Source organism: Sinocyclocheilus grahami, unplaced genomic scaffold (genome assembly GCF_001515645.1).
Source record: "Sinocyclocheilus grahami isolate Dianchi unplaced genomic scaffold, SAMN03320097.WGS_v1.1 scaffold794.1, whole genome shotgun sequence".
NCBI classification, from domain to species: domain Eukaryota; kingdom Metazoa; phylum Chordata; class Actinopteri; order Cypriniformes; family Cyprinidae; genus Sinocyclocheilus; species Sinocyclocheilus grahami.
The window spans coordinates 1,107,724-1,128,308 of record NW_015505973.1 but is presented as its reverse complement, the minus strand read 5'-3'; the positions used below and the strand labels follow the sequence as shown (position 1 = coordinate 1,128,308).

At 35.1% G+C, this 20,585-nt stretch overlaps 1 protein-coding gene across 12 annotated transcripts in view; it reads right to left on the bottom strand.

Annotated features, from left to right (window-relative positions):
• The window catches only part of camk2g1 (calcium/calmodulin-dependent protein kinase (CaM kinase) II gamma 1), a 92,116-nt gene extending 76,385 nt beyond the window's left edge, over nucleotides 1-15,731 (bottom strand). For 3 of the 12 annotated variants that reach the window (XM_016246355.1, XM_016246353.1, XM_016246356.1), the window contains exons 1-2: nucleotides 15,488-15,729; nucleotides 14,291-14,385 (exon numbers count right to left, since the gene is read on the bottom strand). In XM_016246355.1, the coding sequence (XP_016101841.1) occupies nucleotides 14,291-14,385; nucleotides 15,488-15,552 (160 nt within the window). In that variant the 5' untranslated portion in view covers nucleotides 15,553-15,729. Of the gene's footprint in view, nucleotides 1-14,290; nucleotides 14,386-15,487 lie in introns of all 12 variants that reach the window. The other 9 variants (XM_016246358.1, XM_016246359.1, XM_016246357.1 and 6 more) reach the window with 6 other exon arrangements.
• Nucleotides 15,732-20,585: the final 4,854 nt, after the last annotated feature.

Genomic DNA, 20,585 nt, shown 5'->3' with positions numbered 1-20,585 from the left:
TTTTTAATAGTGTTCATATCGATATCGGAATTATATCGTATCGACCGAAATTAAGAAATATATCGTGATATAAATTTTGGCCAATATCGTCCAGCCTTACAGCAAGGATGCATTTAATTGCCCAAAAATGACAGTAATGGTACAAAATGCTGTTCTTTTGAACTAAAAAAAAAAAGTATCATCATGGTTTCCCCAAAAATATTAAGCATATTAAGCAGCACAACTGTTTTTAACATAATAATAAGAAATGTTTCTAGAGCAGCAAATCAGAATATTAGAATGATTTTGAAGGACTGCTGAAGACTAGGGTTGGGCTGATAGACGATGCCATCTTTTTAATAGTGTTCATATCGATATCGGAATTATATCGTATCGACCGAAATTAAGAAATATATCGTGATATAAATTTTGGCCATATCGTCCAGCCTTACAGCAAGGATGCATTTAATTGACCAAAAATGACAGTAATGTTACAAAATGCTGTTCTTTTGAACTAAAAAAAAAAGTATCATCATGGTTTCCCCAAAAATATTAAGCATATTAAGCAGCGCAACTGTTTTTAACATAATAATAAGAAATGTTTCTAGAGCAGCAAATCAGAATATTAGAATGATTTTGAAGGACTGCTGAAGACTAGGGTTGGGCTGATAGACGATGCCATCGTTCATCGCCGATGGCTGACAGACATCACGATGTTAAGCTGACATCGTGATTCCTCCTCCCCCCCCCACCACCCCACCACCCCCAAAGGAAATTAAGTGTACTACGGAAACCCTAAAGGGAATAAATAGTCTATGAGATGGGAGGATAAAAAATATATTTCAATACTTTTTCTCGCAATTATATCATTGGGTAAGTATAGGCGACTGTATATAAATTGTGGGCATCAGGAAGCCGCTATTGAAACCGCTTTCGATTGCGTGCTCTCATTTTACTTTAACTTTTGAGATTCGCGATCACAAGGACTTTATACTATGGAGCGGCAGTACTTACCACACATTTGACAAGAATAGATGTTGGTCATTGGTGCTCAGGATCTGCAAATCTTTCGCCATCATCCTATCAGACATTTCTATTTACTCTGTGTATGTGGTAAGTGAACTTTCATGTACTAATGCAACAGGCTACCACTAGCAAGCGGCTAACCTTTTAGTAGCTCTGTATAACGCATAATTAGTTTCACGCTTCACGCATTTAACAATATTACTGTTTTACTGTAGCAAATAAATGAAGCCTTGTTAAGAACAATGTTCAAAAACATTTTAAAATCTTACAGAAAAAAAAAAAGTTTTTTGGAGCTTGATGGATGCAAACCAAGTGGTACAATGACTACCATCACATGATATATATCATAATACCACCCAGAGCTAAAAATATGAGTTACATTTTTTTTTATGAGCAGTAAGTTAGCGCACATGACATACACAGTACACAGTAAAAAGTAAGGGCCCATTACAAGTAAATACAACAGAGAGCAGTAGGCAAATATTTATCCACAGGAGGTTGGCGTGTCAGAGGAGTATGAGAGGATTACTTTACAAACACTTGAGCGAGAGAGAGAAATAAACCAAACATTAGTCTGGGGCAGTGCAACAATGGTCTTTACCTCACAATCCCAAAAGGCTAGAGGCACTGGATCACACTCCAGATTCAACTTTACAAGATGAATTCACATATTCCCTCAGCGTCGGTGTCATTGCCGTTATTCCAAGTTGGTTTCAAACAGCTAAAAAGTGTCACAAGTCATTCTCTATTGGGTCCCTCACTCTCTGCTGAACTAGCAAGCTGACTAATTTAGCATTTCCATTGCGTCTGAGTGTGTGGGAAGGCAGAGCTCTCTGCTGCGGCATGCCAGGGCCTGTGCAGATCTCCAAGGACCCTGGCTTAACTCAACCACGCTGTAAGAAAGGATCAATGACTCAATGCCACCCAGAGCGCCAACTCACTAGCTACACTTTTAGCTGGATAACATGAAATGCAGCCGAGGTCCTGAATGCAGCAAATTACAAAACAATATACTGCTAAAGTGGCGAGATTTTATGGCCATATTAATATGGAATTCAACTGATATGTGGTAACTACGGATATATTTTTACATAACTAGCCATATTTATAATGTTTTACAGACACATCTTTCATTTGATATGAATAATGTTACATATTGGTTCTAAAAGTTCCAAAACCAAAAACATTTTAACAAGTATAAGTATTTTTTCATTAGATTATTAAAAATGGACATAGTTATGTAACATAAGGAAATATTTTCAGCAAAAAATAACTATTAATATTATTATTGTTATATAAAATTACTGATATCATAACTGCATAAACAACTGCACATTCAGTGGATATTTTACATCTAGTCATATTTGTAATGTATTACAGATATACTATTCATTTGTTATGAATAATCTGGCATTTGGGTTCCAAAACAAAAAACTTAGTAAATTAGTATTTTTAATTAACAAAATATTTGGGTGTTGGGTTTTCAGAAAGAAATACTATATCATGATAAATAACACTAATATAAAATTACTGATATAATAATTCTGATGATTTGTACACTGTAAAAAATGACCGTGAATTTAACGGTAAAAGACTGTAAAAACCTGTTAAATGGTTAACGGTAAATTCCCCTACTATATATGGTGAAAAACTGTATTGGACATTACATGTATTGGACATTAATTTTACGGTAGTATACCGTTTTTGGAATAATCTGTATAATTTACAGTGAATAACCGTAAATTGACATTCCCAGAATTCCCTGCGTTACATTTCAAATTTCATGTTTTTTTGTTGAAATAACTATGTTTCTTCTTAGTTTTTTCTTATCAGTTTTGTATATTAGGGTTGTGTGTTACACACTCATGTTGTTAAATTAATGTTTATAGCATTATTTCATGTGTGTTACCATGATGGCGTTTAGCGTTTGTGTGAATGACACTGTGCACCTTCTATATATGTTATTATTTAAAAGCTGCTTGTGATGGGCTTTCTCATCATTTCTCATCATTTTCTCATCACCTCCTGCATTTGGTGGTTATCAATGTATTACAAAGGTACAAAACAGATTTCAGTACTTCAATAGGTTGGTATATTAACATTATATCAGTTAATGAAATTACGGTATTTAACTGTAAATTTAAGTTAAAACCGTAAAACCTAAAACGTTGGTACCGTATTGTTTACGGTAAGATTCCGGCAACCACAGCTGTCGTTTTTTTTACCGTAAATTTTACGGATTTTTTTTTACAGTGTAGTCACTACATACAACTGCACATTTAGCGGCTAAAAACAAAAAAGTTCTCAATTTTTCATTAGATCATTGGAAAAATAGACATAGCTATGTAATATAAAACATCTGGCGGTTGAATTTTCGACAAAAACAACTATATCATGATAAATACCATCATCGGAATATAAAATTACTCATCCAGTGATGTAATATTTTGTCATACCGCCCACTCCTATCCCAGCCTCACCTCTAAATAAAGGTTTTCTCAAATTTCCAAAACTGTAAGCAACGACAGAGAACACACATGATCATCTTCAGGTAATTTAACTATTCCGACTACTATCTGGACAGAAAGTAACCTTCTCAGTTTTGGTTCCTGATGGCTGTCGGTCAGAGCACGTCATCCATTAATTGTGGACTGAACACTTCTCATTAGAGCAGAATCATATCACCCTTAGCAACAATCGCTTGCAATCAGCTTGGCAGCTACACTGGCCATTAACATTTTATTACAGCCCACATCTTCACCTGATTAGAAAGGGCCATTTGCATGGAACTGTAAGCAACGACAGAGAACACACATGATCATCTTCAGGTAATTTAACTATTCCGACTACTATCTGGACAGAAAGTAACCTTCTCAGTTTTGGTTCCTCATGGCTGTCGGTCAGAGCACGTCATCCATTAATTGTGGACTGAACACTTCTCATTAGAGCAGAATCATATCACCCTTAGCAACAATCGCTTGCAATCAGCTTGGCAGCTACACTGGCCATTAACATTTTATTACAGCCCACATCTTCACCTGATTAGAAAGGGCCATTTGCATGGCAGTCAACATTACAAAAGATACATTGACTCACTTTAAGTTTCCTGAGTCATTCGAGCAGGTTCTATTCACTTTCAGAACAACTTGGCAAAGGTTTCTGCCTGCAATCGCTCTCTTGCTCTTTCAGTCTCATTCCGTCTCTCTCCCTAGAAGGATTTATGCAGTAGTTAGGGTCAGAAATTAACCAGGGCCAGGGCACAAACGCTACCTTTAATGACAAAAATATCCTGAATATTTGCACTGCGATGGGGGGTCGTAATATTACCTATAAAATAATAAATAATATATGACCTACTAATGGTATTAGTTAGTTGCCACATATATTAGCCTATGTATTTTTAAGCTATGATTCTCCCACGATTCTGAAAACAAAACAGACAACCAAACTAAATATGTAATTTACTTGAGTTTGACAAAATGTTTTATTAATGTTATAGTAAATGAGTCTATTTAAAACTATTTATTAATTATTTACGAATTAGCCTAATTAATAATAATTAAATAAATGAAGATAAATGAAGACTTGTTTCGTTTTGAATCTCTTGAATGAATGATTCAGACATCAAATACATTTAACACTCACTGTTCGCCACCTACTTTAAACTTTTATCAATACTTTCGTTATTATTTAATGTTTGCAACACAGAAATGTAGCCTACTGTGTAAGTAGACTCTTTGTGAAGCCGTTTCAAACAAAGCTTTACATGATGAGTGCTGCTCTCTCTGGATCAGCGGCTGCGCAAAAGCAGGTTTAAATATTTTCCGATATGATTGTGATTTCAAAGGTTTAATAGACATAGCAGAATCACCGTCATTTAGGATAAAAGATTGCGTATGTTTGAATCAAGATCGCGATCTTTTAATGATTAAACGTGCATATATAGGCTAATATAAGACTCATATGTATTTTTCTAGCCCATGTCATATTTGACATGGGCGGCCCCCCCGCTTCCGCGACCTATGGTTCCACCACAGTCTCACGCCATTGTTTGAGCAAATGTTGCTGTGACACACTGGTCGGGATTCTCGAACAAACAGCACAAAAAAGTGCTACACAGTTTACATTTACAAGAACACAATTACATACATTTTTTATATATAGTTAACTAAATGAATGTTAAATTGAGAGTCCATTATATTAAATATTTCAGTTGAATAATTTAATTGAAATGTAGTAGTAGTTAGAGATAAACCACAGGATATCAAAACTAGGGTGCATTATCATCACAGCTTCTATTTAATGTTGATTATTTTTTTATTATTAATAATTTATACAATAAAAAATACATACAATAAGTAAAATTATAAATAAATATTATAAATATATTATTTTATTTAATTTGAATAATTATCAAGTAGCAACCATAAAAAGTAAGACTTAATTTAAATAAGTTAAATAAGTTATTTATTTATGTAAATGATTCAACTGAACTATGATATAAATCAGTGGCTCTCAACCTGCAAACTTCCAGGGGGTCCAGTAATTAGTTTTTTTAATAACTGACATTTAGTGATTTTTAACATAATTAAAATTATGACATTAGATTTGAGTTTATTAATTTTGGTTGCAAAAGAAGTACCAGAAGTTCATATCATCGTAGATAGGAGGTCAATCAAATATTGACATGGACAATATTTTATTAAATTTAAAGTGCCCTCATAAAAAAAAAATAACACTAATAATTTAACTTAACTTAATAAAGTTAATTTCTGACAATAGTAGCAACCACAAAGAACTATTCCCACATCCAACAGGTGAGTAATCACATTTTTCTAGCTCTACCTCCTAAAGACTCACATCTGGTTCATTTTACTGCCCCTTTTTCCATAAATGAAGTGTGCAGACCTCATTTTGTCGGGAAACCAGCAAAGCGATTGTGCAATAACCTGATTTTAATATGGCTATCACACCCGAAGAAATGAGGAACAGAAGGGATACGGAGCGAAACAAAATGGGAAAGAAAGCAGGAAGGAACGGGAGGAAGAGCAATGGATGGAAGTTCTACTAAAGGCACAGTACGCAGCAGCTCAGAACAAAGAGTGCAAAATGAGTGTGGCTGGAACACTCGCGGATCCCACTACAGAGAGAGAGGGAAGGAAGAGAAGAGCTGAACAATGCCACGCCGTTCCCTGTAGTGAGGACATCTTTCTATCAGTCCTTGTAGCACCTCTCCTTTCACACAATGGAGTTCAAAATGAGACTGAACAAAGGGGCCGATGATCCCAGAGGAAGGGGGATTAAGATATGGGCTGTCCTATACATGCTCGACACACTAGGAAAATTGAATTCAAACACGCAGCGTGTGTTCCTCGGATTCATTCCTATCATGTACTACACTGCCTGATAACCACCAATTGTTGAATATGCTTTGTGTGTTTGCACTAGTGGAAGACCAGCATGGGTGTTTCTATGGCTGATGCCGAGATCTAGAGAGCAGCGAGGCAGATGGCTGATATAATGCCGGTATACACAATTAGGGATTGGAATCGTAAAGAATTTATTTCTGGGTCTCATTTTAAGTCCAGTTCCATTAATGATCCTTATAGTACTCTTAAGGATTCAAAACCCGTAAAAAAATTATTTCATAATAAATATATTTAGAACAGTTCTTGCAAAAAGTACACAGATTGTCTAGATAGATTTCTCTAGATTGTTTTTGAAAGAAAGTTTCTTATGCTCACCAAGGCTGCATTTATTTGATCAAAAGTACAATGAAAACAGTACTATTGTGAGATGTTTTTTATTTTAATACATTTTAAAATGTAATATTCCTTTGATGGCAAAGCTGAATTTGACTCTTTTCAGTCTTTAGTGTCGCATGATCCTTCAGAAATCATTCTAATATGCTGATTTGGTGCTCAAGAAACATTTCTTATTATTATCTGTATTAAAAAAAAACATTGTGCTGCTTAATATTTTTGTAGAAAGTATTGTGATACTTTTTTCTCAGGATTCTTTGATGAATAGGAAGTTTAAAAGAACAGCAATTCTTTGAAATAGACCTTTCAAATTGAATTCATTATTTAAGTCATTCTTTTGATCCCTTTAATGCGTCCTTGCTAAATAAACATATGAATTTCTTTCAATGAAAACATTTACTGACTCCAAACGTTTTGAACAGTAGTGCATTTCATTTAAAAATATTCATGAAAAAATGCTGACAAAAAAAAAACAATGTATATTTTTTAATTACATGTCGTATGTACAACTAGCGAGTAACTACACAGATTTAACTCTCACAATTAGCTGTAAGATGCATTTGTTTCACTGAAAATACTGACTCATAAGAATAATTTGGTTGAGGTATTCTTTAAAAATTGTAACCGGTTGTGAATAAGAAATGGTTCTTGGTTCCCAATAGCACAATACAATGACAGTGAACACACATTCAAATTATATTACAAAATCTCAAAAATATGAACCGATTTATCAGCCTGAGAGAAATACATTATGTGACAAAGAGACTTTATCTGCAAAGCACATGTGCTACTTCACAAGCCTCCTTTGTGTTTTTTGCAGTCTCATCCAGGGGAACTAGCAGCATGGCAAAAAATGTGAACAGGGCAGCTGGAAATGACTACGCCAATGATGAAGCGCTGGGGAGCGAGCAGTCGGGAAGATGCATGCAGGATAACTGACAGTGATCTTAATGGCCCACGACATGAAAATGCGTTATAACGCTTCTGGTCAGATCAGTCAGAGGGAGAGTATGATGTCATAGGGCAGGCAAAGCAAGTCACATAGCAGAGGACAAGTCTTCAGACAGCACTATTTGATCATTTTAATGCAGAGGTCACACCCTTTTAAGCCATTTCAGAGGAATAATGCAAGTGTACACACAACATATATGCACTGTGTGTGGGTGTATGTTTGTGTGCGCAAACACTAGGATAGGAATCGCACAGCTCTTTGGACATCTGCCAGCTGAACTGTGGCGTTACGATCCCAGAAAATCCCAGGTAATTCAGACTCCGTGCCGGTTTTTGTCAAACAAAACAAGCATCTCGTCATTTAGGGGACTGGAGCTCAAGACGGCCTTAGGGAGGTTAAGTCCTCTCAATAGCAGCTTAAACTGAATCCACTCGATCTGAGGAGCCGTTCGGATCTCCTGTGCCGCTTTCGGAACTGTTTAAGGTGAAGTTTAAACAACATATGTCTGCAAAGACAGAGAAAGTATGAGCATTGAGCTCACGGCCAAAAAAAACTAGTGCAGTGTAAGAGATGGTTATGGCATCCCCCTCTGGTCTGAGCCTTTGAAATACAATTAAATAAGTGGATTAACCTCAATACAAAAGCAATCTCCCTCGCAAGGTAAGAGAGAAGAGGACAGTTACATAGATGCGAAAGCCACACACTGCAACAGGGGGGAAAAAAACTAATTTTCTTATTGTAAACAATTTTATAATTTTTTAATGTGAAATTAAAAGTAGCTGTCACACTACAAACTGAATATCCCTAAAACACTTCGAAATTGGTGGGATACGGTCATCCTCGTATCATTTTATAAAAAATTAGGGACGTGCGCTACGACTAATTTGACTGACGTTTAAACAAAAGTTTTGTATCCGACTAGTCGACTAGTCTAAAAGCAAGAAACCCCCAAAAGATGGTAAGAAAAAAAAAACCTCTGTGCGTGCGTGTAGCTTATATAATAGCCTATATTTTAAATATTTAATCTATGAATCACACTGTCAAATCCCTCAATGAATTTCGCTTGCCGCACACTTGCCTCGCGTTATCATCATTTCATTTTAGGCAGTCGTTAAAAAAAAAATATATATATATTTGAAGAGTATACACTCAACGTCGGCCAAAGCATAGCTTATTTATTCAAATCAGCTTGGGAAATGCAGAACAATCGAAAATCAATCAATAGCCTGACAGAATTCTTCATCTTCATATAACGTTAGCCAACATATTAAAACACAAGTCAAAAACAATAGGAAGGTATATCAACGCAAGGCAAGGCAAGTTTATTTATATAGCACATTTCATACACAATGGTAATTCAAAAAATACTTAATCTATGAATCACACTGTCAAATCCCTCAATGAATTTCGCTTGCCGCACACTTGCCTCGCGTTATCATCATTTCATTTTAGGCAGTCGTTAAAAAAAAAAAAAAAAATATTTGAAGAGTATACACTCAACGTCGGCCAAAGCATAGCTTATTTATTCAAATCAGCTTGGGAAATGCAGAACAATCGAAAATCAATCAATAGCCTGACAGAATTCTTCATCTTCATATAACGTTAGCCAACATATTAAAACACAAGTCAAAAACAATAGGAAGGTTTATCAAGAAATAGCATTAAAGCGGCTTTTAAAAACGTACTTCGTGTAGGCTATATAGTCTAAAATCAAAATGCAACAATGCCCATTTTACTTACTGTGTTATTTGTTCAGTGAAATTATCAACGTGGTCCGGTGAAAGACAGGACCTGAGGCGATTAACAATAAAATTCCTACAGTTGAAAAAACGCGCTCGGCAGGAACTGAAGTCACAGGCACGCAGAGATAACGAAAAGCAAGCCGATAGAGTTTCAGAAAGCGCCTGGATATCCCGCACCACCACCGAAGTGGGTCTTCGTTAGAGGAACAGACGACACGGACGGGATCGCAAGTTGTAGTGAATGACGTGATTGCCATTTGCTGGCTTTGGCCAGCCTCTAAGCTAATGCCTACGTGCCTGTATTGAATATGATTACGCATCGCTCCAGTAGAGTTATTGTAAGACAATTTGACATTACACCGTTTAGACAAAACTGTTCCGTTTCCTTCTAATTCAAAATAATCCCACACCTTCTCGTCTTTCGCATGGTCATTTTTGAACTCGCCGCAACTGACACAAAGAAAACGCATGTGAGGTCTGAGGTAAAAATTTATGTATTATTTTTCAAACGTTTTATTTTAACTTGTTATTTAAAATGTTTTAAATGCTATGTTAAAATGACGGTAATTTGAATGATAAAATCATGTTGTTTTTTTCTGTCGTGTAATCGACTATTGTTTTCTGTGTCGACTAGTAGGAGCTGTACCGTTTAGTCAACTAGAGCCACACAGCCCTATGGGAAATACATTGATTTTCACCTGGTTTGTCAAATTAATTTTATTTTCCATAATTCATATAAATAATATTCACTACCATTCAAAAGTTTGATGTTAGTAAAAATATATTTTTTCTCGGCAAGGATGCATTAAATTGATTAGAAGTGACAGAAAAGGCATTTATAATAATACTAAAAAAAATAATAACTATTTCAAATAAACTGCTTTTTTTATTAATGAAAAAAAGTATCACAGTTTGCACAAAAAATATTAAGCAGCATAACTGTTTTAAATGTTTATGATAATCAGAAATGTTTCTTGACCACAAAATCAGAATATTAGAATGATTTCTCAAGGATCATGTTGCTGTCGCTGGAATAAATTACATTTTAAAATATAATCAAATACAAAAAGGTTATTTTACTGTTTTTACTGTACTTTTGATCAAATAAACCTTTGAACTGTATTTATCTTAATATATGTTTTATTTAATAAAATATATAAAGATGTCTCTTTATTTTCCCCCAAGGGTTAGTTATTTGCATGTTTCATCTAATAATAATAATCATAATAAATAATTAAATTATTTATATAACAGTTATTTTTATATTTTTATTATTATTTTCTTAAATATATTTCATAAACAAAAACCAAAAGAAAAGAAAACAGAGCAGAAAATCCCACATTTTTTTGCCAGTTCTCAAACTAACAGATGTAATTTAGCCGTATTAATTTGTGAACTATGACACCGCCTCTTTATAGAACATGAGTCAGCGAAGACCCTTTGGAAAGCGTTTGCACCCCAGTGGGGGAACACGTGCCTACCAGACCTCTGCGGCTAGTTCTACAGCCATTCAACCTTTGTGTTTCCGAAACACAGAAAATAAGCCAAGCTGCATGCATTATGCTCACAGCTGCTGTCATTACGCCATGCATTTCCTAGGCTCAGAAAACCCCTCCCCCACCTGTTAATAAGGCCTTCATATGACCTGGCCAGAGAACTAATCACACAAATATTTAACTGGGCAAATAAGTAAAGGGATTCCTGCATATGGCACAGGGTCTGTGTGTGCCGAGGTCGCTATAAACGAATGAACCACACTGACCTCAGTTTTTGAAAAGCAGTGGGGTTGTTTGACAGATCTGGGCACTAAGTGTGCAGAATGAGACTCCTCTACACTAAGCCCCTGTCAGCCTCACATGTTGCTTCTCTGCAGACGTGTGGTGAAAGTCAGGGCACCGGGCAATAAGGGATTATGGGAGATTTTTGTCCATTCTCATTCGTTCTCATCCACAACACAGACTATCAACTCAAGTCTCCATGTTTGTGGCAACCAATCAAATGCAGCTCAAGTAAAGCAGTTGCCTAGCTACTGCAACAAGCTCTTGGTCAAAACTACCAATGAGTGAAGCATTTCAGCAACACAACTTTAATCTACCTATTTTAAATTTTTTTAAAAAGGCCTCAAAAAATGTGTTGCAGGTAAAAATTGCTGCTACTTTGGGGGTTTTTTTGTTTGTTTTTAAATACTACATTCAAATGATTTAATGATGTTTTGTACTATTAACATTTAATATATATATATATATATATTAATTATATTATATATATTCACTGTATATCAAAGTACAGTGATTACAGAAACAGTATTGTATACTTAGTATTTCTGTCCATAAATATATAAATAAAATGTAGTAACTGGTATAATATATTTAGGATCAATTATTTGCCACTTCCTCAGAAACACTAAGAATCATTAACAGAGTAGCTAAGGAACAAAACTCATTAAGCGGAATCTGAATCCTTGCATTAAATGGAATCATTAGATTCCCATCCCCTGCAAATTAATCTATTTAAGATGAACTAGAGTTAAATGCTCACACATCAGCGAAAGTTGAGCGAACATTAAACCGAGCATCTATCTCAAACGAGACATGGATGAATCGAATATAGAGTTAGACCAGGATGACAAGAACCACACCTTTAATTCCAGAATCTCCGTATTACCGGTTAAAGGGATTCCGTCACGCCCCTCTTGCTCTGATAACAGGACGGCTGAAGTGCAGTCTGGTCTCTTAATTGGCCAGGCTGCTGTAGACGAGCACTCAACAAAGAAAACGGCTGTGCCATAAACAAGACCCTCACTGTCCATGCACCTCACTTAGTTTCACATTAGCTGCATGGAAAACTGCAAATCAGCAAATCGAGGAAGGCAGAAAGACGTACTGCACCAAACCCTTCACTGACTAACCTTCTACCGTTATGACAAACGAGCTTCTCCAACCTACTGAGCCAGGTACAATTAGATAATGCTTATTTCATTTAAAAAATGCAAATCATTGGACATGATTCACTTCCATGTCAACCGATCATCAATGGCTCAGAACAGCTTTTCACACGGCAATAAAAAAAAGTTTACTATTAGCTGAACTGAACCAGAATCCTCCTCAGTGTATGACTCAGCTTATAGGCATTTCTGACATTCCCACAATACCGCAAGTTTTCCCGTTTATTGGGGCAGCAACTGAACATTCAAATGAGAGAAATGAACACATGCCAATGAATATATCCAACCTATAGCAACTGCCGTAGGGCCTCTAAACACACCTTAAATCGGTCTGTTCCTGGAAAAATCCATTTTTCATTCTTCAACTGAAATTACAAAAAAAAAGATCCTTTTTTCCCTTTTAAGCGCCATCTCTTTTTTTCTCTAATCAAAAGCAGCTTTCGTCTTCAGGAGCTGCACAACAAAGCATGTAAGTTCTGCGACACCACATGGTACTGATAAACACATGCTTGCGCAAAAAGGTTCACAAAATTATTGCAAAACTGCAGGTGGGACTATTTGCCAGATTTGTGCTGCAGGGCACAGCACGCATTCTCATGCATCTCTTCAAGTTGCGAGGAAAAACAGGGCTGGACAGAGGCAGAGGCAAACACTTTTGCATGCTTTTTCCTCTAGAAAAACATGAACACACTGGGCTCTATCCGAAGGACTGCGACCATCCCCGCAGGCCAGGTTTCAACACACAGCTACTGAGCTAAACAGGTCTGTACCGAGCGGCCATCAAGGGGAGTTCAGTTTCCTTTCCCATGTTGACTGGACTTGTCCTTTTTTTAAATAGCCAACAGCCTTTATTCCAAGTCACAGCCATGAATTCTGGTTTACTGCTTGTTACTGCTACAGTGCAGTTATTGTTAACTTAAACCAAAACTATTAAAAATCCTGTTTAGTAATTGAAATAAAGCTGAAATAAAATAAAATATAAATATTACATGAAACCTAAAGTTTTTTTTTTTATTAAAATGAAATGCTAACTGAAATAAGACTGAATTAATTGACTAAAACTACTGAAATTAAAAGTTAAAAAAATAACTCAAAGCTATATAAAAACGTAACAAAAAATAATAATAAAAAATGAAAAAGCATATAAAATTACTAAGACTAAACCGCGTGAAAATTAAATATAAAATGAAATTAATAATAAATGTATGATATGATATAATAAATATGATATATAAAAATATACTAAAATCCTGTGTTAGTCAGAAGTAGTGGTCAAATGGGTTGTTAAAAGATGAATTTAATGGAGTTAAATATCAGTTTATTTACAGCAAATGACATATACACAAAATGTTACATTTTACTCTATATTTACTAAAGTTTCACTAAACATTGTCCTTTGACAAGGCTGTAAGTAGATTTTAGACCTGATACTTGGTCAAATAACTACTTCTGTTAACCATATGATGTAATAACTCAAAAATAGACAAATACAAGCTTATTAATTGGCCTGATCACTATATTTGTCTAGTGATAGTCACAAGTAGGTGGTATTAGGAGGAGGAGATGCTCTCATTCTAGAGAGTATTTTGTCGGACAAATAAATGGCTATGCCTTTGAATGTAAGATGAATCATCAATATTGTTGGTCTGTTTTCCCAGATGACTTAAACGATTATATCTGCTATAAGGTAATCACTCAACTTTTATAAGTATGCAACCATACAGACGGCCCTTAAATGAACAGACAAGGACCAAAAGCCACAAAACTCAGATTTTGATTTTAACAACTTCAGGAGACGATATCTTTTCAGTGAACGCTGAGTGAAATAAAACACAAAGCACCTTCATCCTACTGCACTGAAAGAGTGCCGAATCGAACACCTTACCTCTTGCTGAGAGTTTCTTTGTGTTAATAATTTTAGCAGCATATTCCTGGCCAGTGGATTTTTTCACACATCTCCGCACCACGGAGAAGGCACCCCTGCGAATGAAGAACACACAGAGCTTAATTTCCCTCAAAAGTAAAAGATGCACCTGACTCTCGCAAACTCTAAAAAGCCGTCAGTCATTGATAACGTCACAGCGGTTCCATTATAAATTAGCGATGAGTAGCTTCAAAGAACCATTTCAAAAACTGATTCATTTTTATGTGAGCCGATTCAACCGATTCAGTGACAAGATTCGACACAAAAGACCGATTCGTTCACAAATCGGACATCGCGAGACTTTAAAGGGGTCATATGATGCGATTTCAAGTTTTCCTTTCTCTTTGGAGTGTTACAAGCTGATTGTGCATAGATAAGATCCAAAAAAAAAAGTGTAAATCAGAAAATGGTCTCATGTCTGCACAAAATTAGACTTAAAACAACACTGTCTACTACAATTCTGACATTTGCCTCTAAAAATGGGCGGCGTGCACAGCACTTCACATCTGCATGTCAGAAGGCTGTAATTCTCTTCCCAAAAGTGAGCTTGAATTCTCAGAAAGGCGTCACTGCTCATTTATTGATTTTATAATCCCTCTTTATCGGTCCCCTCCTAAGATATTAAAGTGTGATTAACTGTGTGTGCGACACAATATTTCATTGTAATATCAAGTACACGGCCACACATTCTTTAGTGCACTATATAGTGCACGACGCTGCAGGACAAGCTCATTTAACCTCTGGTTACGTGCATAAAACAATCCACGCAGTTAATGTCAGGAAAAGTGGCAGCCAAATACCCAAAGTAACCGAGAAAACCCATCAGCAACCCCTTAAAATAAAACAAGGCATAAACACAGCTACATTCAACGTTCTATACTAGATACGTTACTCAAAACCACGACAGTTCTTTAAGCCTGACATTAAAAACGTTTCAAGCTTAGATCCGCACTGGGGGGGCTTGATCGGATCAAGTGCTGTACTCAGTTCTGGTCTTGATCCGATCGAGCCCCCTGTGCGTGGCTTTCGGAGAGGTTTACGAGTCTCTTTGCAAGTCATTCCCCTTGCTGTCAACATCCAAATAAAAGAATGGAGCGAAACAAACGAGAGTAACTTGCGCCGATGACGTCCCGCCGCTACAATGTTGCGCGCACTTACTTCCCCAGCTCTTCGTAAAGCTGATTCTCGTCCGTAAACCTGGTCGAGGTTACAATTGTAGCCATGTTGTGTGGGGAGGGGGTCGATGCCTGTGCTGCTGCGGTTCGGGTTTCGGGAGGAGAATCTCATGTGTTCCAGAGAGAGAAAGAAGGGAGATACAGACGGAAAGAGCGGAGGGGAGGAGCTGGATGGTGGGGGCGGAGAGACAATAACGCGAGACAACGCGAGACTTCCCTGCAAGCAGCAAAGTCACGGGTAGAGTGACAGACTGGCAGATCCTTTTCATTAATATATGCGTATTAACGATGGCAAGACTCATTTCAATTCATAATATACAACGAAAAGCATTTCACTGGTTAAATAATGTAAATAGCACAATAAAAAATTAAAAAGTGCCCGAATATAATCCAAAGTATTAAAGAGTATAATAAAGCAACACAAAACAATATTAAATAAATAATTTCAGTTCACTTCTCTATCTGTAATATTTTTAGTAATAATATACAAAAACAGAAATCTATCTATCTATCTATCTATCTATCTATCTATACATTACCGTTCAATTGTTTGGGATCAGTAAGATTTTTAATGTTTAATCTTTTATTTATTTTTTTTTTTTTTTAAATAAGTCTCTCATGCTAATCAAGGCTATACTTATTTGATCAAAATACAGCAAAACAGTAATATTGTGAAAATATACGTTTTCTATTTGAATACATCCTATCATTACTGTGATAGTAAAGCTGCATTTTCAGCAGTCATTACTCCTGTTTTCAGTGTCACATGATCTTCAAAAATCATTCTTAAATGTATTATCAGTGTATCATTTTTTTCTTTTTTTAACTGTGATGCTTTTTTTCGTGAGTATTTGATGAATAAACAGTTAAAAAAATAAATTTTAGAAATCTAGAAATCTTTTTTGTTTTTTGTTTTTTTTCTTTTTTTAACTGTGATGCTTTTTTTCGTGAGTATTTGATGAATAAACAGTTAAAAAAATAAATTTTAGAAATCTAGAAATCTTTTTTGTTTTTTGTTTTTTTTCTTTTTTTAACTGTGATGCTTTTTTTCGTGAGTATTTGATGAATAAACAGTTAAAAAAATAAATTTTAGAAATCTAGAAATCTTTTTTGTTTTTTGTTTTTTTTCTTTTTTTGGAAGAAATTAATATTTTTATTCAACAAAGACATGTTTAATTGATAAAAAAAAAAGTAAAGACTTATATTTATTAAATCCTTGAGAAGTCGATTCTTCTTCCTTGAGAAGAAGAATCAACACTTTGGGTATTTTATCCATTACAAATGGCTAATTCCTGAATGCTTAGAAATTTCGTGACTGCACTTCTGAAGTTCTGTATCATGATAACAAAAGACCAACAGACTCAATGACATATGAGAGCCAAAATAGCTGGAAGTATGCTATGTCCTCTCTCTCTCTCTCTCTCTCTCTCTCTCTCTCTTTGAAGTTTAATTTCTATTTTTGGTTATGTACTTTATGTTTATTTTTTATGGACAGTCTGAAAATGTTTCGTTCCAGCTTTAATGTGTTTTAAAGTGAGGTGTGTCCTCTGGATATCACGACAGAAATGACTTTCATTTCACTTCTTTCTGACAGGACTTTCTGTCACATTGGATCTCATTAAAAAGTTTTTAAATGTAATAATCAGTAGTTTTTGGATTGTGAGAACATACATAAAAATAAAGGGTTGTGGGTAACTGACTTGACATACATCTTTTAATTATATCAAAGATTTAAAATTAAAGTTTTTCATTATTTTAATTTAATCATTTTTTTACTAAATTATCCCTTTGCTACTTTCAATGGTCTCTTAATAAAAATGAGGTCAGAAAAACAGCATGTTTAGTAATTATAATGAGAAAGATTTTGTTGAAATAGTTTTAGATGAATAACAGCATGTCAGACCACAGGAACACTGCTTAAGCAGCTTGAAAGTGTATATAAACTCACTTCAGTTCAGTAACGTTTTACAAATAATAATTCATCTCCAGATTGAACTCAGTATACATTGCTTTTGCTTCCATTTCAATATCAGAATACTTTATATCATCGTCTGGCCATAATGCTCTTAGAAACCCCATTGCACGCTCCAAACGCACTTTCAAAAAGACTTTGCTTGTCAGGTTATCTCACCTTGTTAGTGCTTCTATTCCTTCGCTCTAGGGACGTTCTCTCACTCTCACGCCAGATTGCAAAGATGAAACTCGGCTCTCCATTTAAAGCGTCAGGAGTTTTATCATGAAAACAAATGATATAGGACCATTACATTTAAGTATTAAAGTTTATGACTGCCGAAGATCTTGATTGATTTGATTCCCACAATGATGAAGTCATGGCAAAAGTCATTATAGTGATGATGAAACATGTCATAGCATTCGGTAGTTTGCATAAATTTGGTTACAGCCTCCTAAATGAAGCTTATTTTCCAAAAACAGTTCTATAAAAATTGCTGTTATGTGTTGTTATATTGTCAATGTTCTTTTGTAAACTCACACTTATTGACCTGTGTAATCACTAAATACAAGCCGCATTCATAATTTATGCAGTTTTACTGTTCATCTGAAATATTCAGCACATTAGTCTGGCATAAACATAAATCCGGTGTGGTCCATGAGAATGCCATAGTTCATTCAAATTCCCAAACTGTTGGTTAAGATTTTATATCAATAATATATTTCAAATCAATACAATGGTATCATATATTTTTACTTCGATCATGCTAAGAGCATCACAAAAACTGCACAGTAAACAATGTTAATAAGGACAATTAATTAAATTTTACAGTAAAATACTGTTTAATGCGGTGGTTCCCAACCCTGGTCCTTGAGGCACCCCAACACTGCACATTTTGCATGTCTTCTTAATCAAACACACCTGATTCAGGTCATCAGCTCATTAGTAGAGGCTTCAAGACCTGAAATTGGTGCCTGAAACCACTATACACACACACACACACACACACACACACACCCAAAACAACTATTTGAGAAATGTGTCTGAAACAATTTTAGAAATCTTTACTATTTCCTATTCATTTTATGCCATATTGTTTCTTTAAATCTTCAATTTTTTTTATTTTTAAAATGTAATAAATAATTTTACATATGTATGTATGTGGAGATGGAGAGAGAGCTCGAAACACACACCATTCACTGCAACTCTATGAAACATTCAACAATTCTAATGTATGGGCTGAATGATTTACTTGTGATGACATATTTATAATCTCAGTTTATGAACTCAGGCATCAAGATAAAAAAAAAACATCTATGTCTATAAATACATTAAAATCTGAATTCTTCTTTTTTTTTTTTACTGTATTTGTATTATAACTACATTGTAAATATGAATTAAATAAACATTCTATAATTAATTATTTATTAATTATATATATTTTTTACATTTTTAAATTATTAAAATAATTTAATCTAAAAGCCTGAAACCACTATACACACACACACACACACACACACACACACACACACACACACAAAACAACTATTTGAGAAATGTTTCTGAAACAATTTTAGAAATCTTTACTATTTCCTATTCATTTTATGCCATATTGTTTCTTTAAATCTTCAAAAAAATTTATTTTTAAAATGTAATAAATAATTTTACATATGTATGTATGTGTGTATATACATATATATATGTGTGTGTGTGTGTGTGTGTGTGTGTGTGTACGTTTTTGTGATTTATGAGGACACAAATTTGTATAATGACATAGGTATGACATAGGTATTACAACGAGAAGGTGATTTATGAGGAAATTTTGAGTGTCCCCATATTTCAAAAGGCTTATAAATCATTCAGAATGAGTCTTTTTGAAAATCTAAAAATGCAAAAAGTTTCCTGTAAGGGGTTGGTTTAGGTGTAGGGTTGGTGTAGGGCGATAGAAAATACAGTTTGTACAGTATAAAAACCATTGGGCCTATGGAATGTCCCCACAATTCACAAAAACAAACCTGCGTGTGTGCATGTGTGTGTGTGTGTGTGAGTGAAAACTTGAAAAATTAAAATAAATTGTAGACAGCTTGAATTGTAGTAATCTTTTATACTGTACAGTATATCTTATTCGTTGTATGTTACAGTGTTTCTTTGAATCCTTCAAGTTTCTTTACTTTTTCAAAACATATTTATATTCAAATTGTTCCAATGTGGTCTCAGATGAAAAATACACCATCCATCTGCTTGGCATATGCTACACTAGATCTTACTTCGCACTAGAATCCCTGAATGAAGGTCACGTGAATCATGTTAAAGAGCAGTCACTCGGGCCTGACCATTTTAACACTGCATCAGGTAGTGTTGCAAACATGTTGGCACATGTAGTTTCTTCTTAACCTAAATGTCAAGGATTGGTATGTGACTTCTACATGTTGTCAGCGTGAGAGCAGAGTGAGTGAGAGAGAAAGGGTGTGAAAGAGGCTGAAAGTGACAGTAAGAGAGAAAGAGAAGTTAACAGGTTGAAACAGCAGAAGAGTGAGCTTTTCTCAGCTGTTAATGTCACTGGTTCTAATTTTCTGATATGTCATTGGGAAAGACGCTGAACTCATCTCCACATGCTCCCTGTAGAATCACCGTCACTTTTGCACCTCCGCTCACAAGTGCAGCACATTATCACATGTAGCATGAAGCGCTGGCCCTTATCATATGCTCAATGTGTCACAAATCCAATAAATGGTTAATGGTAAATTCCCCTACTATATACGGTGAAAAACTGTATTGGACATTACATGTATTGGACATTAATTTTACGGTAGTATACCATTTTTGGAAGTGAAAAAGACCGTATAAAAAAACAGTGAATAACCGTAAATTGACATTCCCAGAATTCCCTGCGTTACATTTCAAATTTGATGTTTTTTAGTTTAAATAACTGTTTCTTCTTAGTTTTTTCTTATCAGTTTTGTATATTAGGGTTGTGTGTTGCACCTAATGTTGTAAAATGAATGTTTATTGGATTCTTTCAGTTTCATGTGTGTTACCGTGATGGTGTTTAGTGTTTGTGTGAATGACACTGTGCACCTTCTATATATGTTATTATTTAAAAGCTGCTTGTGATGGGCTTTGGTTCATC